This window comes from Boleophthalmus pectinirostris, unplaced genomic scaffold (genome assembly GCF_026225935.1).
Source record: "Boleophthalmus pectinirostris isolate CB_2022bp ecotype Guang Dong unplaced genomic scaffold, ASM2622593v1 HiC_scaffold_17, whole genome shotgun sequence".
Lineage (NCBI taxonomy): Eukaryota > Metazoa > Chordata > Actinopteri > Gobiiformes > Gobiidae > Boleophthalmus > Boleophthalmus pectinirostris.
In genome coordinates this window covers 28,837,934-28,859,581 of record NW_026571115.1, presented here as the reverse complement: position 1 = coordinate 28,859,581, position 21,648 = coordinate 28,837,934, and the positions used below count along the sequence as shown (strand labels likewise).

The window sequence follows — 21,648 nt, the reverse complement described above, 5'->3', positions numbered from 1 at the left end:
AAGTCAGCAGCATGTTTGCGAGCACCATCTGTCACTGTTCACACTCCGGGCACGTGTGAGGAGTACTCCGACTGCGCGGCCCTGTGCTCGCTACTATCAGGGTTTATTTTAGCTTCCTATTTTGAGTGCGGTTTAGTGTTTTGTGCTACGGATGCAATTCTTAAAAAAAACAAAAGAAAAGAAAAAAAGTTTGGTGACGAAATGCTATTGTGTGCAAATTGTAGGTGTCACAAGAATACAAGAATGGATTCTATAGTAGCAGCTTTGTGAATTACTTTTAACGAGGGGATGTGAAGTGTTTCAAACTTGATTTCGAGACTAAAGAATAGACCGGATACTTGATACTCGATACAGATTTTATAGTAATAGTATTTGTTTGTGATACCATATGGCAGAGGTCGGGACTTGGACTTGAGTGAGACTTGAGTCACTATTTTTAGGGCTTGAGACTTGACTTGATAAAATGGACTAAGACTTGGGGCTCGATTTGGACTTGAAGCTCAATGACTTGGGACTTGACTCGGACTTTAGGCCTGTGACTTGAGAAGACTTGATGCTTCTCCTAAAAAAAATATGGTTTTACAAAATACTTTTCTCTTTACAGTTGATAAATGTGATGCTGAATTTTACAAGAACAAACTGGAACATGCCCCTTCCATTCCTCTGTTTGCTACTTTGGGTGAAACTGCAGTACTGTGAGATGGTATCCTCAAATGTACTACAGTAATACACAGTAAAACTAAGTAAAACAAGGGGATCTACAAAGTACATCATCGTTCCATTTCAGTGCAGACAACATGACAAAATAACTGCATTTTAAAATCTTAGTTCTTTCTATTCTGACTGTAACAATTCCCACTAAGACCTTGTCAGATATTTGAAGTACAATTTAGCTTAAGTCATATAAATTGCAAAAATCTAAGATACTTTGGTTTAAAGACTTGAAATGACTTGAAGCTCAAAGCAGATGACTTGGACTTGACTTGGACTTACGGGCCAGTGACTTGAGACTCGACTTGGACTTGACTGTCTTTGATTTGGGACTTGACTTGGACTTGAGGGCAAAGACTTGAGACTTACTTGAGACTGGCAAAACAACAACCTCTGCCAAATGGTCTTACACTACTTCTGAAAAATCTCAAGATGAAACTGATTAGGAAAGGTCGAATGTTATTCAGTTATGCAATTTTTTTCCACTATTGATACTAGTTTTTGTATCAATTAGTATCTGATTTTTGATAGTTTTGACAGTCCTACTGTGAAGATTGTTTTTTCAAATCATCAATGATCAGTTTGGTGATTTTCAAGGTAGATGTCTTTGTTTAGATAATCAAATAATTCATTTAAATTTAGTTTTTAGTCTATATAAAAATCTTGATACGAAATTCTATTTTTGTCAAATTACCCATCCCTATTCTTTCCAGAACATTGAAATTGTAATTTTTTTTTTTTTTTTTTGGCTCATGTGTTTTTTGATAAGTGTGTCTTATATTATGTGCACAAAAAGCTTTCTACCATGTTATAATGTTGGGCCTTAGAGGTTTTAGATGTCATCCATGCATGTAATTTAGTGATCTCTCCTGGGCTGTATTCAAACCCTTCTTAGAGTTAGCTGTAAGAGTCTGTTAGATTTCTTTACCCACAAACCCAGACTGGGAATAAAACCCAGGACCATCTTGCTGTGAGGTGACAAGGCTTACCACTCAAACACCTCACTGCTATTAATTAGAAATGCATTATTGTGTGACCACAAACCAGAAAGCAGACGCCTATGCAGACTCTTGGAAAACATACAAACTCCACACATGAAGTCCATGTTCTGTCCTGGAATCGAACCCAGGACCATCTTGCTGTGAGGTGACAGAGCTTACCACTCAAACACCTCACTGCTATTAATTAGAAACACATTATTGTGTGTCCAGAGGAAATCTACAATACACAGAGACAGGCAGAACATGCAAGGTCCACACAGAAAATCCCTGTATTATCTGGGAATCGAACCCAGGACCATCTAGCTGTGAGGGGCCAAGGCTTACTTCTCAAACACCTCACTACTATTAATTAGAAACGCATTATTGTGTGACCAGAAGAAACCTACACTGACACTTGGAAAACTTGAAAACTCCACACAGAAAATCTCAGTACTGTCGGGAATCAAACCTAGGACCATCTTGATGTAAGGCAACGGGGCTTACCACTCAAACACCTTACTGCTATTAATTACAAACACATTATTGTGTGACCAGAAGAAACCTACAATACACAGACACAGGCAGAACATGCAAGGTCCACACAGAAAATCCCTGGGTTATCTGGGAATCGAACCCAGGACCATCTTGTTGTGAGGTACCAAGGCTTACCACTCAAACACAATGCTGCCATTAATTAGAAACCCATTTTTGTGTGACCAGAGGAAACCTACTTAAAAAACATGCAAACTCCACACACAAAATCCCTGTACTTTCTGGGATTCGAACCCAGGAACATCTTGCTGTGAGGTGACAGAGCTTACCACTCAAACACGTCACTGCTATTAATTAGAAACGCATTATTGTGTGACCAGAGGAAACCTACTTGAAAAATATGCAAACTCCAGACTCAAAATCACTGTACTGTCCAGGAATCGAACCTAGGACCATCTTGCTGTGAGGTGACGGGGCTTACCACTCAAACACATCACTACTACTAATTAGAAAGGCATTATTGTGTGACCAGAAGAAACCTACAATACACAGACACAGGCAGAACATGCAAGGTCCACACAGAAAATCCCTGTCTTATCTGGGAATTGAACCCAGGACCATCTTGCTGGGAGGTGTCTTACCACTCAAACACCATGCTACCATTAATTAGAAAAGCATTATTATGTGAACAGAAGGAGCCTACTCAGACACTTGAGAACCAACTCCACACCCAAAATCCCCGCCTGATCTGAGAACCGAACCCAGGACCATCTTGCTGCGAGGCGACGGACGGGCCTTGCGCTGCCATTATGAACTCATTAGTGTGTAAAAAAACGCCATGCTTCGTTTACATGTACTATTTCCAGCTCCGTTCCCCTGAAACACTGCTCCTCTGGTTCACTTGTCAGCTGTATCGATCGCCGGGCTCTTAGAGGATTTACATAAAGCGCTCACACACTTGTAATTAGTGGTTTTGTGTTAACTATACGTGTGACAGACAGAGCAGTGAAAGCCAAAGAGACTGGCACTGTTTACTACGGAGGTGTGAATATGTCGAAATCTCACTGCTCGGGCGTTATGCAAGCTCGGCAGGATCACTGTTTTCAATGTTGCGGTAATGAATATGCAAGATCTTAATGCACTGAAAGAATCTGAAAGAAGCTCTTAGCAGTTTTTTTTTTTTTTTTTTTTTTTTTTTATCGAGGGTTCGCCACATCCTTCTTGCTTTGGCTAGAATGTTCTGTAGTTTGGCATTACGTTAATCTATCTCCATAGGGACAAGCAGGTGACAGCAGCAGGTGTGACTGGATTTTCTCCATGGATTTTTTTTCTTACCCGTGAAACTGCAAGAAGCTCTAGGTATTTTTTTTTTTTTGATTGAGGGTTCGCCACATTCTTGTATCCATGGAGACGTTCTTGCTTTGGCTAGAATGTTCCATAGTTTGGCATTACGTTAATCTATCTCCATAGGGACAAGCAGGTGACAGCAGCAGTTTTCTCTTACCCGTGAAACTGAAAGATTGATTGATTGATTGATTGATAGCATTTATATAGCGCCTTTCAAGATACCCAAAGCACTTTACAGTTCATTATTCAGTCACTCCACACTCAGTGGTGGTAAGCTACTACTGTAGCCACAGCTGCCCTGGGGCAGACTGACGGAAGCGAGGCTGCCAATCTGCGCCATCGGCCCCTCCGACCACCACCATCACTCATGCTCACACCACTTTCATACTAGGCAAAGAAGCTCTAGGTAATTTTTATTTTATTTTATTTTGATAGAGGGTTCGCCACATCCTTGTATCCATGGAGACGTTCTTGCTTGGCCTAGAATGTTCCATAGTTTGGCATTACACTCATCTATCTCCAAGCAGGTGACAGCAGCAGATGTGGATTTTTTTCTTATCTGTGAAACTGAAAGAAGCTCTAGGAATTTTTTTTTGATCGAGGGTTCGCCACATTCTTGTATCCATGGAGACGTTCTTGCTTTGGCTAGAATGTTCCATAGTTTGGCATTACGTTAATCTATCTCCACAGTGACAAGCAGGTGACAGCAGCAGTTTTCTCTTACCCGTGAAACTGAAAGAAGCTCTAGGTAATTTTTTTAAATTTTATTTTGATAGAGGGTTCACCACATACTTGTATCCATGGAGATGCTCTTGCGTGGCCTAGAATGTTCCATAGTTTGGCATTATACTTCTCTATCACCAAGCAGGTGACAGCAGCAGATGTTAATGAATTTTCTCCATGGATTTTTTTTCCTTACCTGTGAAATTACATCAAAACGGAAAGAAGCTCTAGGTAACTTTTTTCATCGAGGATCCACCACATCCTTGTATCCATGGAGACGTTCTTGCTTTGGCTAGAATGTTCCATAGTTTGGCATTACACTCAACTATCTCCAAGCAGGTGACAGCAGCAGGTCAAAATGGAAAGAAGCTTTAGGTTTTTTTTTTTGTTTGTTTGTTTTTTTTTTTTTTTTTTTGATAGAGTGTCCGCCACATCCTTGTATCCATGGAGATGCTTGTTATGGGTAGAATGTTCCATAGTTTGGCATTACATTAATCTATCTCCACAGGGACAAGTAGGTGACAGCAGCAGGTGTTACTAAATCTGTGTATCATTCGTTCATTTGTTTTTCAAATTAAAACCAAAACTAAGTAAACGAAAAAATATATATTTTCTTCATTATTTGTCTCCAAAACCAAAATGAAAAAAAAAAAAAAAAACTTAACGATTCTGTTTTTTCAGTTTTCGATTTTGTGTTTAAATGAATAATGGAAAAAACGGATTTCCTGTTTCCATGACTTAAACTTCGATGCTGAACTGAACCAGGACTGAACCAGGACTAAAACAGCACTAAAGCAGGTCTAAAGCAGGTATAAACCAGGACTAAACCAAAACTAAACCAGGACTGAACAAGGTCTGAACCAGGTTTAAAGCAGGACTAAACTGGTCTAAGACTTGGTCTGGTCCCAGTCTCAGTCTTGGTCTCAGTCCTGGTGTCAGTCCCTGTCCCTGTCTCAGTCTTGGTCTCAGTCCTGGTCTGGTCCCAGTTTGGTCCCGGTTTGGTCCTGGTCTCTGTCCTGGTCTGGTCCCAGTCTCAGTCAGTCACAATATAAGAAAATATGTAAAAATTCAAAACTGTATTACATTTTGATTCAACAAAGGATCATGATCTATGGAGTTTCCTCTGCTATTAACCCTTTATTCTGTATTCTTAAAGACTTTCTTAATTTTGTTCCCAGGATTCTGTCGACAGTGGGCTCAGAGTTTGACTTGAGGACTCTGAGGGCGGTGCGTGTGCTGAGGCCGCTCAAACTCGTCTCTGGTATTCCTAGTAAGTAAACATTTTATTGTAAGTTCCAGAATTCCAGAATTTTCACACATAATTACAATGGATTTATTTGAGATGTAAACATGTTGTGTACAGGCTAATGGGGCAGTACACTTTTTTTTTCATGTAATAAAGTAAAATGTGTCTTCGCCCAATACAGATATATTCTAAAAGCAGGTCTTAGGGTCCAGATGAGACCAGTATGTGCTGTCTGCATCTTTTTATAAAGGGTTTTTACCCTCCACAAGCCAGTAAGTAATGTTGTTAGCATTATTGCTCTGGCCTCATGCTTATAGATTCAAAAAGAAAATAGCTGTGAACATAAAGTAAAGGACAACTTTGGACAATTGCAATAGTTTAAAATGAACTAATTCTGTTTCTGTCACTGTATTTGCGTCCAGACACGTTGTTTCTGTGTCTGCAATCAAAGTCTTCCCTATACACACAGTAATGCAAAACTGCCCGAAACGTTAGTCACATGACTAGGTTGACGTCACGACGTCACGTGGGCAGTAAAAACAACAACAAAAATAACTTGTATGAAGTTGCAGCAGCTGATTTTGCGCCGAGGAAGATGGCAGGCGTGAAAACAGTCGACGAGGTTCAGTTGTTACTGAAGGTAACACTGGATTTTAAGACGAGCATAGTAGTTCTAACACGGTTTGTCTATAGTTTATTTTCCACAATAGCATCACATGACCGAACCCAGCCAATCAGTAAGGCGCAAGTCATAGTGACGTGGTCCAATAAGGACTGCAACTAGAGCTCCTACATCAGAGTATCAGCGTTTTCAGGCGTCCACGCAGAGCTGGATCAGATCTGTACTCAGATGAATTCGTGGGAGCTGGCGTCTGTCTCTGGATTCGTTTTCCATTGGATTAGTGTGAACGAACACTGCATCCACAACAAAAACGACTCAAATACGTACTAGTGTGGATGGGGCCTGAGACAATATTTTAAAAGAAATAAACTGGAGATCCACATACAACAATCCAAGCGAATTAATGTAGAAAGAAAGAAAGAAGAAAGAAAGAAAATGTGTAGCTATTAGGCCTATGCCCCATATTGAAAGAGCAAGATGCAGAATGAATACTGAGTATTTTAAAATATAACTTCACGTTGTCCATTTGCCCAGAAAGTGCCATATTTATTAACCAATTCAGATTTGATTTCCAAATATGATGATGATGATTCTTGTGACCCAATTAATCATAGCAAAAAATAAAATGTTATGAAAAAAAGTTGCAATATTTAGACTTTACCACGCATGAATTAGATACAAAATTAACGCGTTTCACACAAAAGCATGTCAGAAATAGGACTTGTGCGAGCTCGTTTTCTATTAGCACTGTTTGCGTAATCAGCCACAGAAACAGGTTGGTGTGAACACTTGGTTACAGTGGCAGGAGCGCTCCAGCACCACTGCAGTGATATTAATAGGCTGCTCTCCACTACAGCAGCTCAAGAGGCTTACTCATCACAGCAATCATGGAAATCTGCAAATAACCTATGTTCAAGCTTTTCAGTAACAGTCTGATAATAACACAAAGACACATGTCGCAACGTCGCAGCTGATGTGGGGGCGTGACGCTAACTGTAGGTACGCTCTGTCTGAAGCTTTGTTAGACTTTGATCTGAGTTTTATTTAACACGATCTGACCGTAAAGAACCACAACAGGTGAGCTGATTTAAGCCATATTAGACTATTACCTGGTCAAAAAACTTGCCTGGTTTTGTTTCATTCACACATGTTTAAGTAACAATTCTTATTTTTTCTTATTTCTTATTTTATTTATTTGTAAAGGAACAGTACATATTAATGAAGATTAAAAATGTAAATATGTAAAGATTATAGCCAACGTGGCAAATTTCCATCTTCAGTCCCTCGGCAGGTTGATGTAAAATCATCTACAGGACAAAGGAAAGTACAGCAACAATCACACAAAACACCAGCACACTCACTATACATACAATTAGTTTCAAACTGTTCATTTGAAGTTCAAAGTCAAAAGTTTAAGAGTTAAACCAACAACCTTTCAAAATAAAAGAAAATGTAAATTGGTTAAACATGGTGACATATTTGACCATTGAATAACCACTGTTTTAAAGTTTTAGAAAATGCTGCCAATGTTGAAAGCTCTTGTATATGAGCAGGCACTTCAATCCAATTCTAATTCATTATTAGTCTGTCTACATCTACAACACTCAAAACGCTCTGTACCTTGTGATGTGATGAAGCAGTAGTTTTCATGTTAACAGCTCCTTTTACCTTCAGTTCAGTAGAGATGGGCAATTCCAGGACTGAAATCATCCAAATGATTCCAGGGAAGGTGTATGGAGTCTAAAAACACTTCCTGGAGCACTTCCTGTACTTCTTGTATTACCACATGATATCACAACTTGGAACAGAGTGAATGAAACAAAACACAACTCTAGGGCATCACAGCAGCCTCCAGGGGGCGCCATGTGAACACAACAGGCAAGGTCTCACTCCTGACCTTGACCTGCAAAGTCTCAACAGGCCGATACTAATTAATACAGATGGGTGGGACATTATCTCTTCTACAGTGAGTTCTAGAAGCTAATCTATATAAGAAATGATTAAGTTCATTTTTTAAATTTACCTTTCAAATATTAGAGATAAATAAAAAGTAGAAAATAGGTCAATAGGGAAATCTTTTCTTTTGACAGTAATCATCATCACATTCGAGAATCTGAGAACCACCAACTGAGCTCCTGAAAATGTGCAGTTTACATCCATTCTTGTATTTTTACTTACAACTTTTTGGCAGTGTTTGCTCATGTGTTGGTCACCATGGTAACTTCTGAACATTCTGCCATACACATACATTCAGAACACCCCCAGCAGATGGTGTTCTAATGACAGTCCTAATATTGAGCTGGTGGGCAGGTTACAATTCTATGGTAAAAATTTGAGTTTTAGTTGTGACGATTGTGAAGAGCTGGTTTATACAATATATTTTTAATTACTGGGCCTATCCACATGAAACAAAAAATGGCAGAAAATGCAATGTCAAAATGAATTTGGCGAGCCTATTTTTTTTTTTTTAACTAATTATTCAAACAAACAGGTAGCTTTGTTGTCACTTGATCATACAATCTTTTTACTAACCTGGCTTCTGTACACTTGATCCATTTTATAGAGTTTTTGTTTCTTTTTTCTTAACAGAAATAAGTGTTGCCATGATTGTAACAACAACTAGCATGCTAACAATGTGCACTTCCTCATTATCGGACAACAAAACGCTTTATAAGTGGACTTATTTTGACCTCAAGAGCTGCTTGAACTATATATCTGTACTGGAAAGACACATTTTGGTTAAATACGTGGGAAAAATCAGGTACAGGGCCGTTTTTGAAATGTGTTTTGTTGTAAAAATTTTAAAAGTGAATAAAAAAACATACAAATAAATAAAAAAGTAAAATAAAAAGATTTGCATGGACTGAGCTATATCTGTTGTGTGGTGCAGGCTTACAGGTGGTGCTCAAATCCATCATGAAGGCCATGATCCCCCTGCTGCAGATCGGCCTCCTGCTCTTCTTCGCCATCCTCATGTTCGCCATCATCGGCCTGGAGTTCTACATGGGCAAGTTCCACACCACCTGCTTCGACAATCAAACAGGTACGCACACGCCTCCCTCTGCGTCTTTTTCTATCTCTTTCTCTTTCTCCACACGTGCAAAATCATGTAACAGATCATCATTTTACACAGTGGAGCTCTTCATCATTCGGACAGAAACGCTTGGCTCCCCAGTGTGTGGAGAATACAGCAATGTCGACTTGTTAAAGAAGACATATTATGCTTTCGTTTGGATGTTAAGTAATAAATCACATATGTAGATTAATATTTAACATTTTGTGTCTTAAAGAAAAATACAAACCCCCGACGCATTACTTTTTAGACAAAGAATTTGATTAGATGAAAGAAAGAAAATAAAACATGCGTCTACAAACCTTATTCTTAAATGGGTGCATTGTAACCTAATTTTAAAATATTTCCTAGGTAAAATAATGACACTTAAAGGAAGAGTATTGTCTTTGGACTCTGTTGGAACTCAGATGCACCGTCAGTTCAGCCTGGACCCTCCGCTACATTAAACCATCTCCAAGAAAATGTATAGTTTTAATTGTGGAATCATACAAGTGATGTGCCAACTCCACAAAGTTTTGTCGTGTGGCTTTAAATGAAACTCATATGTATCCTTTAAAGGTTGTATATTTTTCTAAAGAGGTTTTAAAACACATCTTCAGGTGTATGTTTGAGTAATCCTACATATTTAGAGCCTGTTTACACGATAACGCTTGCAGGTAAAACAAACAAAAAACTAAATATTTGATCAGAAATGCCTTTCGTTTAGATGTTGACAGCATTTTTGGGGCTTAAAAACGCAAAAATCTGAAACCACCGTCCAGAGTGGAAAAGTTGAACACGCTCCGCCGTAGCGTTTCCATCTACACTGCCCAAGACGCAAAACTCTGGTCAGATTTGCTCAGGTCACACGCGTTTATATCACATACATACAGTAAACAGAAACAAACATGTCGTATAGCATGCATACCCAATCGAATTCCACACACTTCTGCATCACCGTATGCACGCAGATTTCCTCCTGAAAACACTCATCTAAACACGGAATAAAAAGTGAAGACGCAACACTACTTTTGCGTTTTCTGCTCAGACCGTCATCATATAAACATAGCCTTAGTCCAGCTTCTTCTCCAGAGCTCATAACACTCTCCTACACCTGCTGATGTCATGAGTTGGTACCCTCTTCTCTAAGGATTGCTCCTCCATGTTTTCAGAGTCCACATATACACCTTCACTACCTTATTTTGGTTACATCACATCACTGTACAACTTGTATTGCTATTAGCTTGCTGGTATTGTTTTTAGCCTGTTTAAACAGCTTTTATAATTATGTTTTTGTCTACACAAATCAGGACTATATTACTTTTACTTATCTTCCATATATAGACATAGTTTGAGGTTAAAATCATGAATACCAAAGCTAGTGTTTCACAAAACTTTTAATAAATAGCAAACTCTAATCATCTCAACACAATTCAGCGAAATTGTAAAATAAATGCATCCTAGTTTCTGCTCTCATGTACAGTATATAATATAAAAGTTTCCTGGTCTTGTCTCCAGCTGAGATCCGAGAGGAGTTCCCGTGTGGCACTGAGCCTCCGTCGCGCCTCTGTCCGGAGGGCACCACATGCAGGAAGTACTGGCTGGGACCAAACTACGGCATCACGCAGTTCGACAACATCCTGTTCGCCATCCTCACCGTCTTCCAGTGCATCACCATGGAGGGCTGGACCGACCTGCTCTACTATGTACGCACAAAACTACTATTAATACTTCTGTTCATGAGTAGTGGCTGTAGTTTCGGTAGTAGGAGGCTAGAAGTTGTCATGTATTATTATTAGTAGCTTCGCAGTAGTTTGTAATAATTCTTCATTTGTTCAGGTAAGGTTCATATCAAAAGAAAGTTGAATTCTGTCACCAGGACAAGGTCTTTATACTGAAGAAGCGGCATGAGTGGCAAAATATATTCATTCTAAAACTTTTGTCCATTAAAAACTTGTCCTTTTGCTTTTAGTAGGAGTAGTGACGGTAAACTGCTATACCTAAGTTGACTAGACGTTCTTATTTACCCGGGACAGTCCCACTTTTGAGCCCTGTGTCCCCTGTCACAGCAGATTTATCCAAAACCATTGATTTGTCCCAGTTTTATACAAGAAATGTGTGCCTATTTTTGACCAATTATACCTGCCAACAATAAAGAGGGACATAAATTGTAATTTGTTTTGGTAAAATATAGAAAATCTGCTTAAAAATGACCAAAACACAAAGAAAATGTGATTACACTGACTCACATGTTAGTCATAAATGGTCTCTGCATAACAATTTTCCTTAATTACGCACTCGTTTCACAATTTTATTATTACCAACAACCAAAAAAACGTGGATATCCCAGGTTTTTAATTTGAAATTCTGGTCACCCTAACTGTACCTTCACTACTAATTTAATACTGATCATTTGTGAAGTGAATGTTTGATTCCTTACATTTGTTTACATTAGCCGTACATTAGGTGTGTACGTGAGTGATTAGTGTTGGCTGAAGGGCACATTGGCAGCCGTACAGTTGTAGCTTGCCACCGCTGATGCTGGAGTGAATGAATAATGCAGTGTAAACTAAAGCGTCTTTGAGTGTCCAAAAAAAAAAAAAGCTAGATAAATCTAATGTATTACTATTAACCAATATGGTGGCATTTTGCGTTTTTGTCACGTGTTTGACCAAAAATTATAAAGCTGATCCTTCAAAATGCTAACAATTTAGTTCATGCTTTAAATGCAAACACTGTAAACCTTATAAACCATAAAATGCTTACAGGCCAGCAGTTTAACTTCATCCATGAAATGCTAACAATTAAAGTTCATCCTTCAAATGCTAACATGCTAACAATTGATGTTCATCCACCTAAACGCTAACAGCTAACAATTAAACATCATCATTCAAGTGCTAACATGCGAACATCTATAAATTAATGTTAACAACTGAAGTTCATCCACTCAATTTCTAACATGTAAACAGCAAGAAATTAACGTTCATCCTTGAAATGCTAACATGCTAATAATTAAAGTTCACCTTCAAATGCTAACAATTAAAGTCTTGTGCTCGAGACTCGAGGAAAACCAACCTCCATATCAAGAAAGTGCAATGGAACGGCCAATCAAATCTGGGTTCTGAAACACAAACTCGGGCTAGTTGGATAAAGACCGAGTCAGATGGATTTATTGTACGTTACAGCAAAAATATCAGCACACACAGTAAACGGGGAGAATTGTCTTTTCGTCATTCTGATGCGTTAAGTTGTGGCTGTGTACAGAAAGTGTCTTCTAAAAACTTTATGGCGACGTTTAGACTTTCTTTCACATCATTTAACAGTAGACACAATTTGTAATAGTCAAACTGCCATAACTGAGTCACCGACAGCTAACAATGTTACATTAAACTTTCTCGAACGTCCCTATTTTCCCCAACTGTTGTGATGGAACTCATTTATGCTGCATACTACTGAATCTCGGTAGTCGATATATCCAAGTTGTCCGTTTTAAATGCGTTCCATTGCAACAGTCGGGAAAATATGGCTGCCCAACAAAGTTTCATGTTTATTTGGTTAGCTTATGTAGTTAACGTCAGGTATCGCTAGCTCCTGCTAATAAATACAGTCTGTTAGCTAACGTTACCTGTTGGCGACGCAATTATGGCAGTTTGACGATTACATGTTCCGATTTGATTGGCCATTCCATTGCACTTTCTAGAGGTGGAGGTCGGTTTTCCCCGAGTTCTGAGCACAATAGAATACAAGAAAATGATCTTGTTTACATCTGGCTTTTCCCGCACGTGCGCAGTGACTGGTAGGCAAAAAGTCAGTGGGGCTGCTCGTTTGTGTTGACAGTTGCGTTGCGTATGTCTGTCATGAGATAACTTGTCTTATTTTGAAGTAGGTTTTGCATTTAATTGTTTTGACATGATTTCATCATCTTCTCTAAGTCACTGAATGTTGAGGATCAAAAATGTTACTTTGAAAAGTTAAAATTCACGATAACTGTTGACGATTGTTGATGTTGTACTAGGGTGACCAAACGTCCGTTTTTCCCTGGACATGTCCCTTTTTGCGTCCTGTCCTGGGCGTCCGGGTTTTTTTTTTTTTAAGTGATGGAAATGTCTGGGTTTTCATTACCTTTTATTGGGGCTGTTAAATTAAGTGGCTCTCATTGCTTTCTGTACACTCAGAAGGAGCGAGCAGACACAAACAGTTGTTCAGCATGCAACCATTTAATGATGACTTGAACAAGAAATTCTCTGTTTTCCGGCCTGGTCGGGACAAGTGGGAGGCCATGTGCACAGGTTGCGAGGTGAGAGTAGCTCAATGTCGAGGCTTCACCCCCCAACCCCGGTAAGGTGTCCGGGTTTTCACAAACGAAAATATGGTTACCCTATGTTGGTCGCCGATAACTGTTGATGATGTTGATGTTGACTTGTTGATACGGACGCTTTTTGCCTACCAAAATGGCTGATGTGGTGTGTTTTCGCTTAAAGAATGCGGCATAATAATTAAAGTTCGCCCTTTAAATGCTAACATGCTAACAATAGAAGTTCATACACACATCAAGAATCTCAGACTTCCGGTCACTGCGCAATGCATACTGGGAAGGATTCTCCGAAAATGTGAGCATCAAACCGCCATGTTTGTTTGCAGCAAACATTTTGTATGTGGAGCGCCACTGAAGCAAAATCCCGATCCCTCACTCCACCTTGGTTACGAATTTAAAAAGTCAACGCCAAAGCAAAAGGCATCAGCTGTTCACCAAGAAACACCTTCCACTGCAAAGAGACCAAGACGTGATGTTGCTGTAAAACCACAAGAACAAGAAAGTGTGAGCTCAGCCTGATTGTCTTCTGCACCTCTTGCTTAACAAAAGGGGTTTCCCGCTTTGATGGCGCAATACAAATGTTGGCTGCAAACTCGGGGTGATTTAGGCAGTGAAAGGTTTCCTTTTTCATCCTTCCTGTGGATCAATGCTGCCCATCACCTTCGCCTTTCTCTGTTTTTCAATTCCGTTGGGAAGGGAAACAGTTTGAACGGAGGTTTGCAGTCACACACATCTGCTTCCCTTTTGCATCTATGGAGTTCGCAAACACATTTCTCGAGCCGTTTTCCGCTGTTAGGACATCCAACAACCACACAATGAACGAAGTCCAAATCCCAAAACTAAAATATGACAATATCAGAACCAGAAACAAAAGCGATATGTTTCAAAAGACTAGAAAAGATCGGCTTTGACAATAGACGCATCCCACTGTAAAATCAAACATGGCGGTTTGATGCTCACTTTTTCGGAGAATCCTTCCCAGTATGCATTGCGCAATGACCGGAAGTCCGAAATTCTTGAAGTGTCTATTCACCCCAGCGCTAACAGACTAACAGTTAAAGCTCATCCTTCAAATGCTAACATGCTAACAGTTGAAGTGAGTCCCGTTGAGCCCGTCTCTCCTCTTTCTTCCCTCTTTCTCCCTCCCTGTCCCTCCTCCCTGAAGCTGCTCTATATTTAAAAAAGCCTGTTCAGCCCGAGTTATTCTTGCAGCTGCCAGGGAAGAGTGTGATAAAAGTTTAATGTTAAAAAAGGAAAAAAAAAAAAAAAAAAAAAAAAAAACGTCAGCAGCGCTCCGTTGGGTTCAGTGTGGCATGACTGACTTTTTAGAGGATAGAAACCACACTGAATGTTACACATCAGGTTATGAAGAAGATCAAGTAACCTACATTGGAAAAAATCTTGAAAAGTATGAATTGTGGAACAGGTATAAAACACTTTTGTCAAATTTTAATCAAGATTACATGAATTGGAACGAAAACACATTTACACAAAAACGTGTAAATGTGAAAAATTTTAATACACGTGCTGATCTATTTGGCATACGTTTTCCTCTGAAAAAACAACAAAACAAAACAACTCATGTAAATTCCATGGCTTTAAAACATAAATCACAAAACATTACAAAGAAATTGTAAAAAATAAAAATATATGCTGTTTCTTAAAGATGTATTGTGTAACATTTTTGGTGGAGGGTTTGTCAAATGCTTTTCTCTATGGAGATATTATTGCTTCGTCTGGAATGTTTCACAGTATGGCATTAAACCTTTATATCTTCATGGAGACCAAACTGGACCGAGTTACAGGTCAGATCTGTGGAGAGGCGACCCCGCTCACAGTCAGAATGCCTATACTTTTGATCTACAAAACAAAACAAATGCATGTAAATGAATAAATGTAAGGTATAGTCACAATGCCTGTTTTTCTAGGTATTTTTGAGCTATAAAACCATCTGTAATTAAAAAAAGTGTAAGGTAGAGCTGTATAATGTCATACTGCGGAACATTCCAGGGAGAGCAAAGACGTATCCATAGAAACAAGCGGGCGACAGACCCCCAACAAAAGTTACATAGTGCGCATTGAAATAAGTGTAAAACAGGTCTAGTTCATTTTTAAAAAGTTATTCCTCACTTACCTTATGCATTCAGAGCATCTAAATTACTCACCACGATGAGTTTATGACAACAACTAGCATGCTAACCACACACTTCTACTCATGCTCGGACAAAAAAAGCTTCACAATTGGTTGCGGACAGTACACAGCGGACTTATTTTGACCTCAAAAGCTGCTTTTACAAAATATCTGTACTTTCAAATACATGGAAAAAATCGATTACAGGGTTTTAAGGTAAATTTTTTTTTCACAGTACATTGTTTTTCACATAATCAGGATTTCAGTTAGTCTATTATTAGTTTAATAATTATGATAATGATTTAAAATTTCAAAATAGTAAGTTAAGACAGTGATATCAAAAAGTTGGACAAAGATATTGCATAAAAATAATATGGTATTCTTTTCCGATGTACATTTTTGTCACGAAGAACCATGGGTGTGATTATTTATTAAAAATAAACAAATGTCAATGGCACTATTTTATGACATCCCCAGCCTCTGAAAACCCCATCACAAACAAATTACAATGAGTTGGAAGATATTTCATGCACATAATTTTAGACTTTAGCTGTCAAAAATGGCATTTAAGGTGTTAAAATTTCAAAATATTATGTATTATTTGGTATGTATGATTAGAGCAGGAGTAAATGAAGACACTGATATAAAAATGTTGAACAAAAATCCATATTGCATAAAAAGAATATGGTATTCTTTTCCGATGTACATTTTTGTCATGAAAGACCATGGGTGTGATTATTTATTAAAAATAGGCTTTAAAAAATAAACAAATGTCAATGGCACTATTTTATGACATCCCCAGCCTCTGAAAACCCAAACACAAACAAATTTAAAATGAGCTGGAATATATTTCATGCACATAATTTGAGACTAGCCTTCAAAAATGAATTTAAAATTGCAGAATATTATATATTATTTGGTATGTATGATTAGAGCAGGAGTAAATGAAGACACTGATATAAAAATGTTGAACAAAAATCTGTACTGCATAAAAAAATCATTTTTGTCATGAAGAACCATTATAACCATGTGATTATTTTAAAGAGGTTAAGGTTCCATATTACGTAAAATTGACTCTTGTGAGCTTTAAGTCATGTTAAAATGTCATTACTTCCTCAAAAACATAACTGGAGTCGTGTTTTGTTTCATTCACACATGGTTCAGTCTACACCTCTAAAGCTCAAATGCTCTTTTCCACCTTGCGATGTCACAAAGTGGTAGTTTTTAAATGAACATCTACGTTTTACCTTAAATCCTTCCCAGAAATACAAAATTAACCTGCTCTATCTTTGCAGGCAAACCTCTTAAGTCCAACGAGTGCTTGGAGAAGGGAGAGCAAGATGGTGGGGCTAAGCAGCTGTTATACATTATTTACTGCGCGAAGAGGAGGAAAATACAGACGCACTTATGCATTTCCTTATTGAGATGACTTACTTATGGCTAATTCATGCTAGCGTTGCCGTTGCATGACTACCATCTTAATGCGTCGCTTTCCGTATTGACAAATTACAGCGTTGGGTTTTAACGTAATTTCAAGCCGGGACTTACAACAGCGTGAATAGAGTGAATAAATTACAATAGAGTGAACCATTTGGAACTGCGGCAATGATTTGTGTAGGGATGAGTACAGAATATTATTATATATATTTTTTTGTTTTGTTTTAGGAAGATTTTATTTATTTTTTTAATGTACCATGGTAGTTTAATTTAATTTATTTGATTTTATTATGATTATTTAAAGGGTCGCTATGACGTTTATTTCATTCACATGTTTGAGTAACCCTTTATTATTATTCTGTCTACATCTCTGAAGCTCACAATGCTCTGTTCCACCTTGTGATGTCATGAAGCGATATTTTCAAGCTCACAAGACTCAATTTTGCGTAATATAAGACCTTTTAAACAATAATTTGCAGACATTTTATGGACAAATTCAACAATCCAATCCAATCTATTTTATTTCTAGAGCACATTTTATAAACAAAGACTCTTTCCAAGGGGCTGCACAAAGAAAAATAAAAACAATCTACAATTTAATACAAATAAACAGAGTAAAACAAATTTAAATAATGTTAATAATACGTTTCATGTCTATGGTAGGGGGCACTAGTGTTCACTTTTATTAGATTTCATATTTCATTACATTCAGGTCCGGTTCACTCAACTGACTCTTTAGGCCAATGTCTGTGGCCGTGAGAGGTCACCAAAGAAACAGGAAATTAACGTGTTTTTCGCCGGCATGCAATGAGCAAGGAGTAAGGAGTTTCCCCCCCAAAAAATACAACTTTTGTGAACGTATGTCTGTAGATGTGACATGTCAAATCTCAAAACTCAGAGCTCATTTGGACCAAACACCAGGGACTTGAATCTTTTTGCACACACGCATTCAAAACTGCGGCAAATTTTTTATCCAGTTTTGCCGACTTCATGTTCGTCACAGAGACATGCTCCAGTTAATCTTTTGGCTTGTCTCATTGTTCTCTGTGACTGTCCCGAATTTCGTTTTCCTGTGACAAACTTTGCTTGTCCCCACTCCCATAGGGGTCCAATTCTAGGCGGCGCTGTTGAGTCGGGTCACTTTGGGCATTGTCGCGATGCCCATTTTATCAAATTTTTCGCCAGGCCGGACGATCCCATACCAGTTTGTAGACTTTCCGTCGATGTTCAGACCCTCAAAAAAATAATAGAGCGTAAGAAACCCACGAAGAACAATAGCCAAAAAAAAAACTGTCAAATAGACAAATAAAATCAATAAAACAAAACAAATGCCCATGAAATTCAGATGAAAATTTTGATTTAAAAAAAAGTAATAATAACTTGAAATGTGCATTAACCTATGTTTTTTGTGTTTCCCTCCTCAGAGCAACGACGCCTCAGGGAGCGCATGGAACTGGATGTACTTCATCCCCCTCATCATCATCGGCTCCTTCTTCATGCTCAACCTGGTGCTGGGTGTCTTGTCAGGGTGAGTGTTCAGAAGTCTGTAAAAGGATGTCACACTGTCAAATTGTATTATGATTTTATGATTGTCACAAATGTTACTTTATTTTAAGTTTCAAAAAAGCATAAGAAAAAAACACAACATCGAATATGAAACAAAAACAAATGCTACACAATTCTAAACTAAATTAAACTACGTACAAGAGCTGTCTCATTGTGCAGCCACAGCCCCACCTTTACCACAAGCCCTCTACAGCTTCTTCTCTCACACGTAGAGCTTTTGGACATTTTCTCCTTCCACTGTTTTAGTGTTGGCGTACAGTCGTCCCTCGCATTGTCACGGTTTACCTTTCGCTGTCTCGCTGTTTTGCGTATATTTTAGTTAAATTTTGCATGCTTTTTTTAACAGTGTATGAACGTGTATTGCGTATTACAGGCGGGTAGTAATTACACACAGGTGGGTCAGGACTAAACCAGGTCTAAACCAGGACTAATCTTGGACTTAAGAGAGAGAACGCCGAGCAGGGTGTCCGCAAAGCGTGATCGGGCAATTGCCACGTTTACCTCTGTGATGTGCGTAGCTTTCCGTCGGTCCTTTCTCCTGCGGTCACCTCCGAGCCCATCCCAACACTGAGTCCTGTTTCAGTTCTGTTTTAGTCCTAGTTCATTCCTGGTTTAGTCCTCCTCTTCAGTCCTGGAATCAGTCCTGGGTTAGTCCTGGTTTAGTCTTGGTTCAGTACGTGGCGTATGCAGCGCAAAAGTTTGATATAATTTCGGACCCGTGCAGGACTCTGCGCTGTAGGGCTCCATTACAGAATAAATTAATCTTCAGTTCGTTACATAAAGAAGGAGGAAAATAAAAAAAGGACGACAGCAGCAATACGTTTTAAGAAGGATGCAAAAAGGGCTGTAACTGTCCTAAGTGTATAAAGTGTGTGGTGAGGGGTTTTACAGCCTTAAAACAGATATAATCATTGTAAAATATAAAGTTGACTACTTCTCGGATTTCACCTATCGTGGGTTATTTTTAGAACGTAACCCCAGTGATAAATGAGGGACCAGTGTACTTGGTTTTGTCCACATTGTTCGAATCAAACAGGCACATACCACCACCAGTGGAGTACTTCTCACTCTGAATACAGGTTGGTGCAGATAAGATTCTTGTTCCCAGTAGACGCAGCCTGGAATACTTAAGTTACACGATAACCAGGCAGCATGAAGTCCAACACCTTCCTCTATATTGGAGAGACCCACGGGCATTCCCCTGAAGCATGTATGGAAGTACCTGTGTCAGCCTGACATTTTCAAGCCCTGACAGATATAATATCTACAGAGAATTTGCACTGAATAAACCCCAGGCTTCTCTAATACACCCCCTTCCCCCCTTTGCAAGAACTGAGTCCCATGTGTCATTTTCAAATATGGAAGTGAGATATATTTTTAAATGTAATTGTGTTTACAGGGAGTTTGCCAAAGAGCGAGAGCGCGTGGAGAACCGCAGTGAGTTCTTGAAGCTCCGCAGACAGCAGCAGATCGAGAGGGAGCTTAACGGTTACCTGGAGTGGATCTGTAAAGCTGGTACGTACTCACCATATGTGTGCCCTGCAAGGCTGACGCTAACTTCCACTCACTGCCAAGTTCACTGGATTTCATCCTGTAGCAGTTTACATTAACCATTAGAGATTACAAATTTTAAATATTCAAGATTATTTAGGTATTTTTCAACCAGTCGAATACACAAAGTCTGATTACCGTATTTTCTGGACTATAAGTCGCTCCAGACTATAAGTCACACCAGCCAAAAAATGCGCAATGAAGAAGAAAAAAAAATATATAAGTCGCACCGGAGTAAGTCGCACTTTTTGGGGAAATGTATTTTATAAAATCAGCGACCAGGAACCGACATTTCATCTTAAAAGGCAAGTTACAGTAATAACAATAGAACAGAGAACAACAGGCTGAATAGGTTTTAATATGTTAACGTAACATATTAACACTTATTCAGATAATTATAGCATAAACAACAGAACATAAGTTTACCAAATTCACTATCTCACTCTAAATCATTAAATTCATTGACTTCTTCATCCTCGGTGTCACTTCTGCGCAACCTCCAGAGGTAAAACGTAGATCCACGATGTAAACGGAGCACCGCTTCCTATTCTGCGTCCCTGTCATCAGACTCAGCATCAGTTCCAGTTAGAATTATTCCAGCCTTTCTGAATCCAGACAGTATGGTTTTGGTTGTCATTGAAGTTCAGGCTTTTTCAGGCTCAATTCATCCAGTGACTTCCAGGAAACCCTCCCAGTTGCCATGAAGCTGTGTTCTCTATCCCTGCTTTTCACCCTTCCCTCACAATTTTCTCGCTCACTCCAAAATTTCTTTCCTCTGCTCAATTACCTTTTTCGTCTGAATATTTCAGTATTTGCAGCAAGACAGAGGCTCTTTCTGCAGGAGACATGCGCAGTAGAATGTGAAGTGACAGTGGTACAGGAGTAATAGTAGTACTAGATACTGACGCACAAGCCTAGAGCCTCTCGCGGCTGTCAGTATGAAAATTTAAATATATAAGTCGCACGGGAGTATAAGTTGCAGGAAACACCCAAACCATGAAAAAAAGTGTGACTTATAGTTCGAAAAATACGGTACATGTAAAAAATGTGTTTATATATATATATATATATATATATATATATATATATTATAATGGAGCTTCTTCCAAATTAATCATAGAAACTCGTTTAACACTTTAAAATTCTAATTGTAGTAACCGAGTAATACAGTCAATTGCTAATCTAATAAATATATCACTTTTAAAAGGTTACATAGGTTTTTACATAAATTTTTAAATGGTGATATGGTGTTTAGAAGGTTACAAGTTCGATTCCTGTGTGTTCTCCCTGTGTCTGGGCGGGTTGAATAGTTTGGTAATACTCTATCCTTCTACTTCTGTTCTGATGTAATACTTCTCTTGTTTTGCAGAGGAGGTCCTGTTGGCCGATGATGAGAACGATGCTGATTACGATGGTAAAATCCGGACAACTTTTTTAAAAACACGGCTGCACTGGACGATTGTAAGTTGTAAGGA

General features: G+C 38.7%; 1 protein-coding gene across 1 annotated transcript in view; it reads left to right on the top strand.

Moving 5' to 3' along the window:
* Positions 1-21,648, top strand: part of cacna1aa (calcium channel, voltage-dependent, P/Q type, alpha 1A subunit, a) — a 149,318-nt gene that overhangs the window by 54,452 nt on the left and 73,218 nt on the right. The window contains exons 4-9 of the mRNA XM_055152342.1: positions 5,432-5,523; positions 9,012-9,164; positions 10,692-10,879; positions 18,481-18,584; positions 20,022-20,137; positions 21,543-21,587. Of these exons, the coding sequence (XP_055008317.1) occupies positions 5,432-5,523; positions 9,012-9,164; positions 10,692-10,879; positions 18,481-18,584; positions 20,022-20,137; positions 21,543-21,587 (698 nt within the window). The remainder of the gene's footprint in view (positions 1-5,431; positions 5,524-9,011; positions 9,165-10,691; positions 10,880-18,480; positions 18,585-20,021; positions 20,138-21,542; positions 21,588-21,648) is intronic.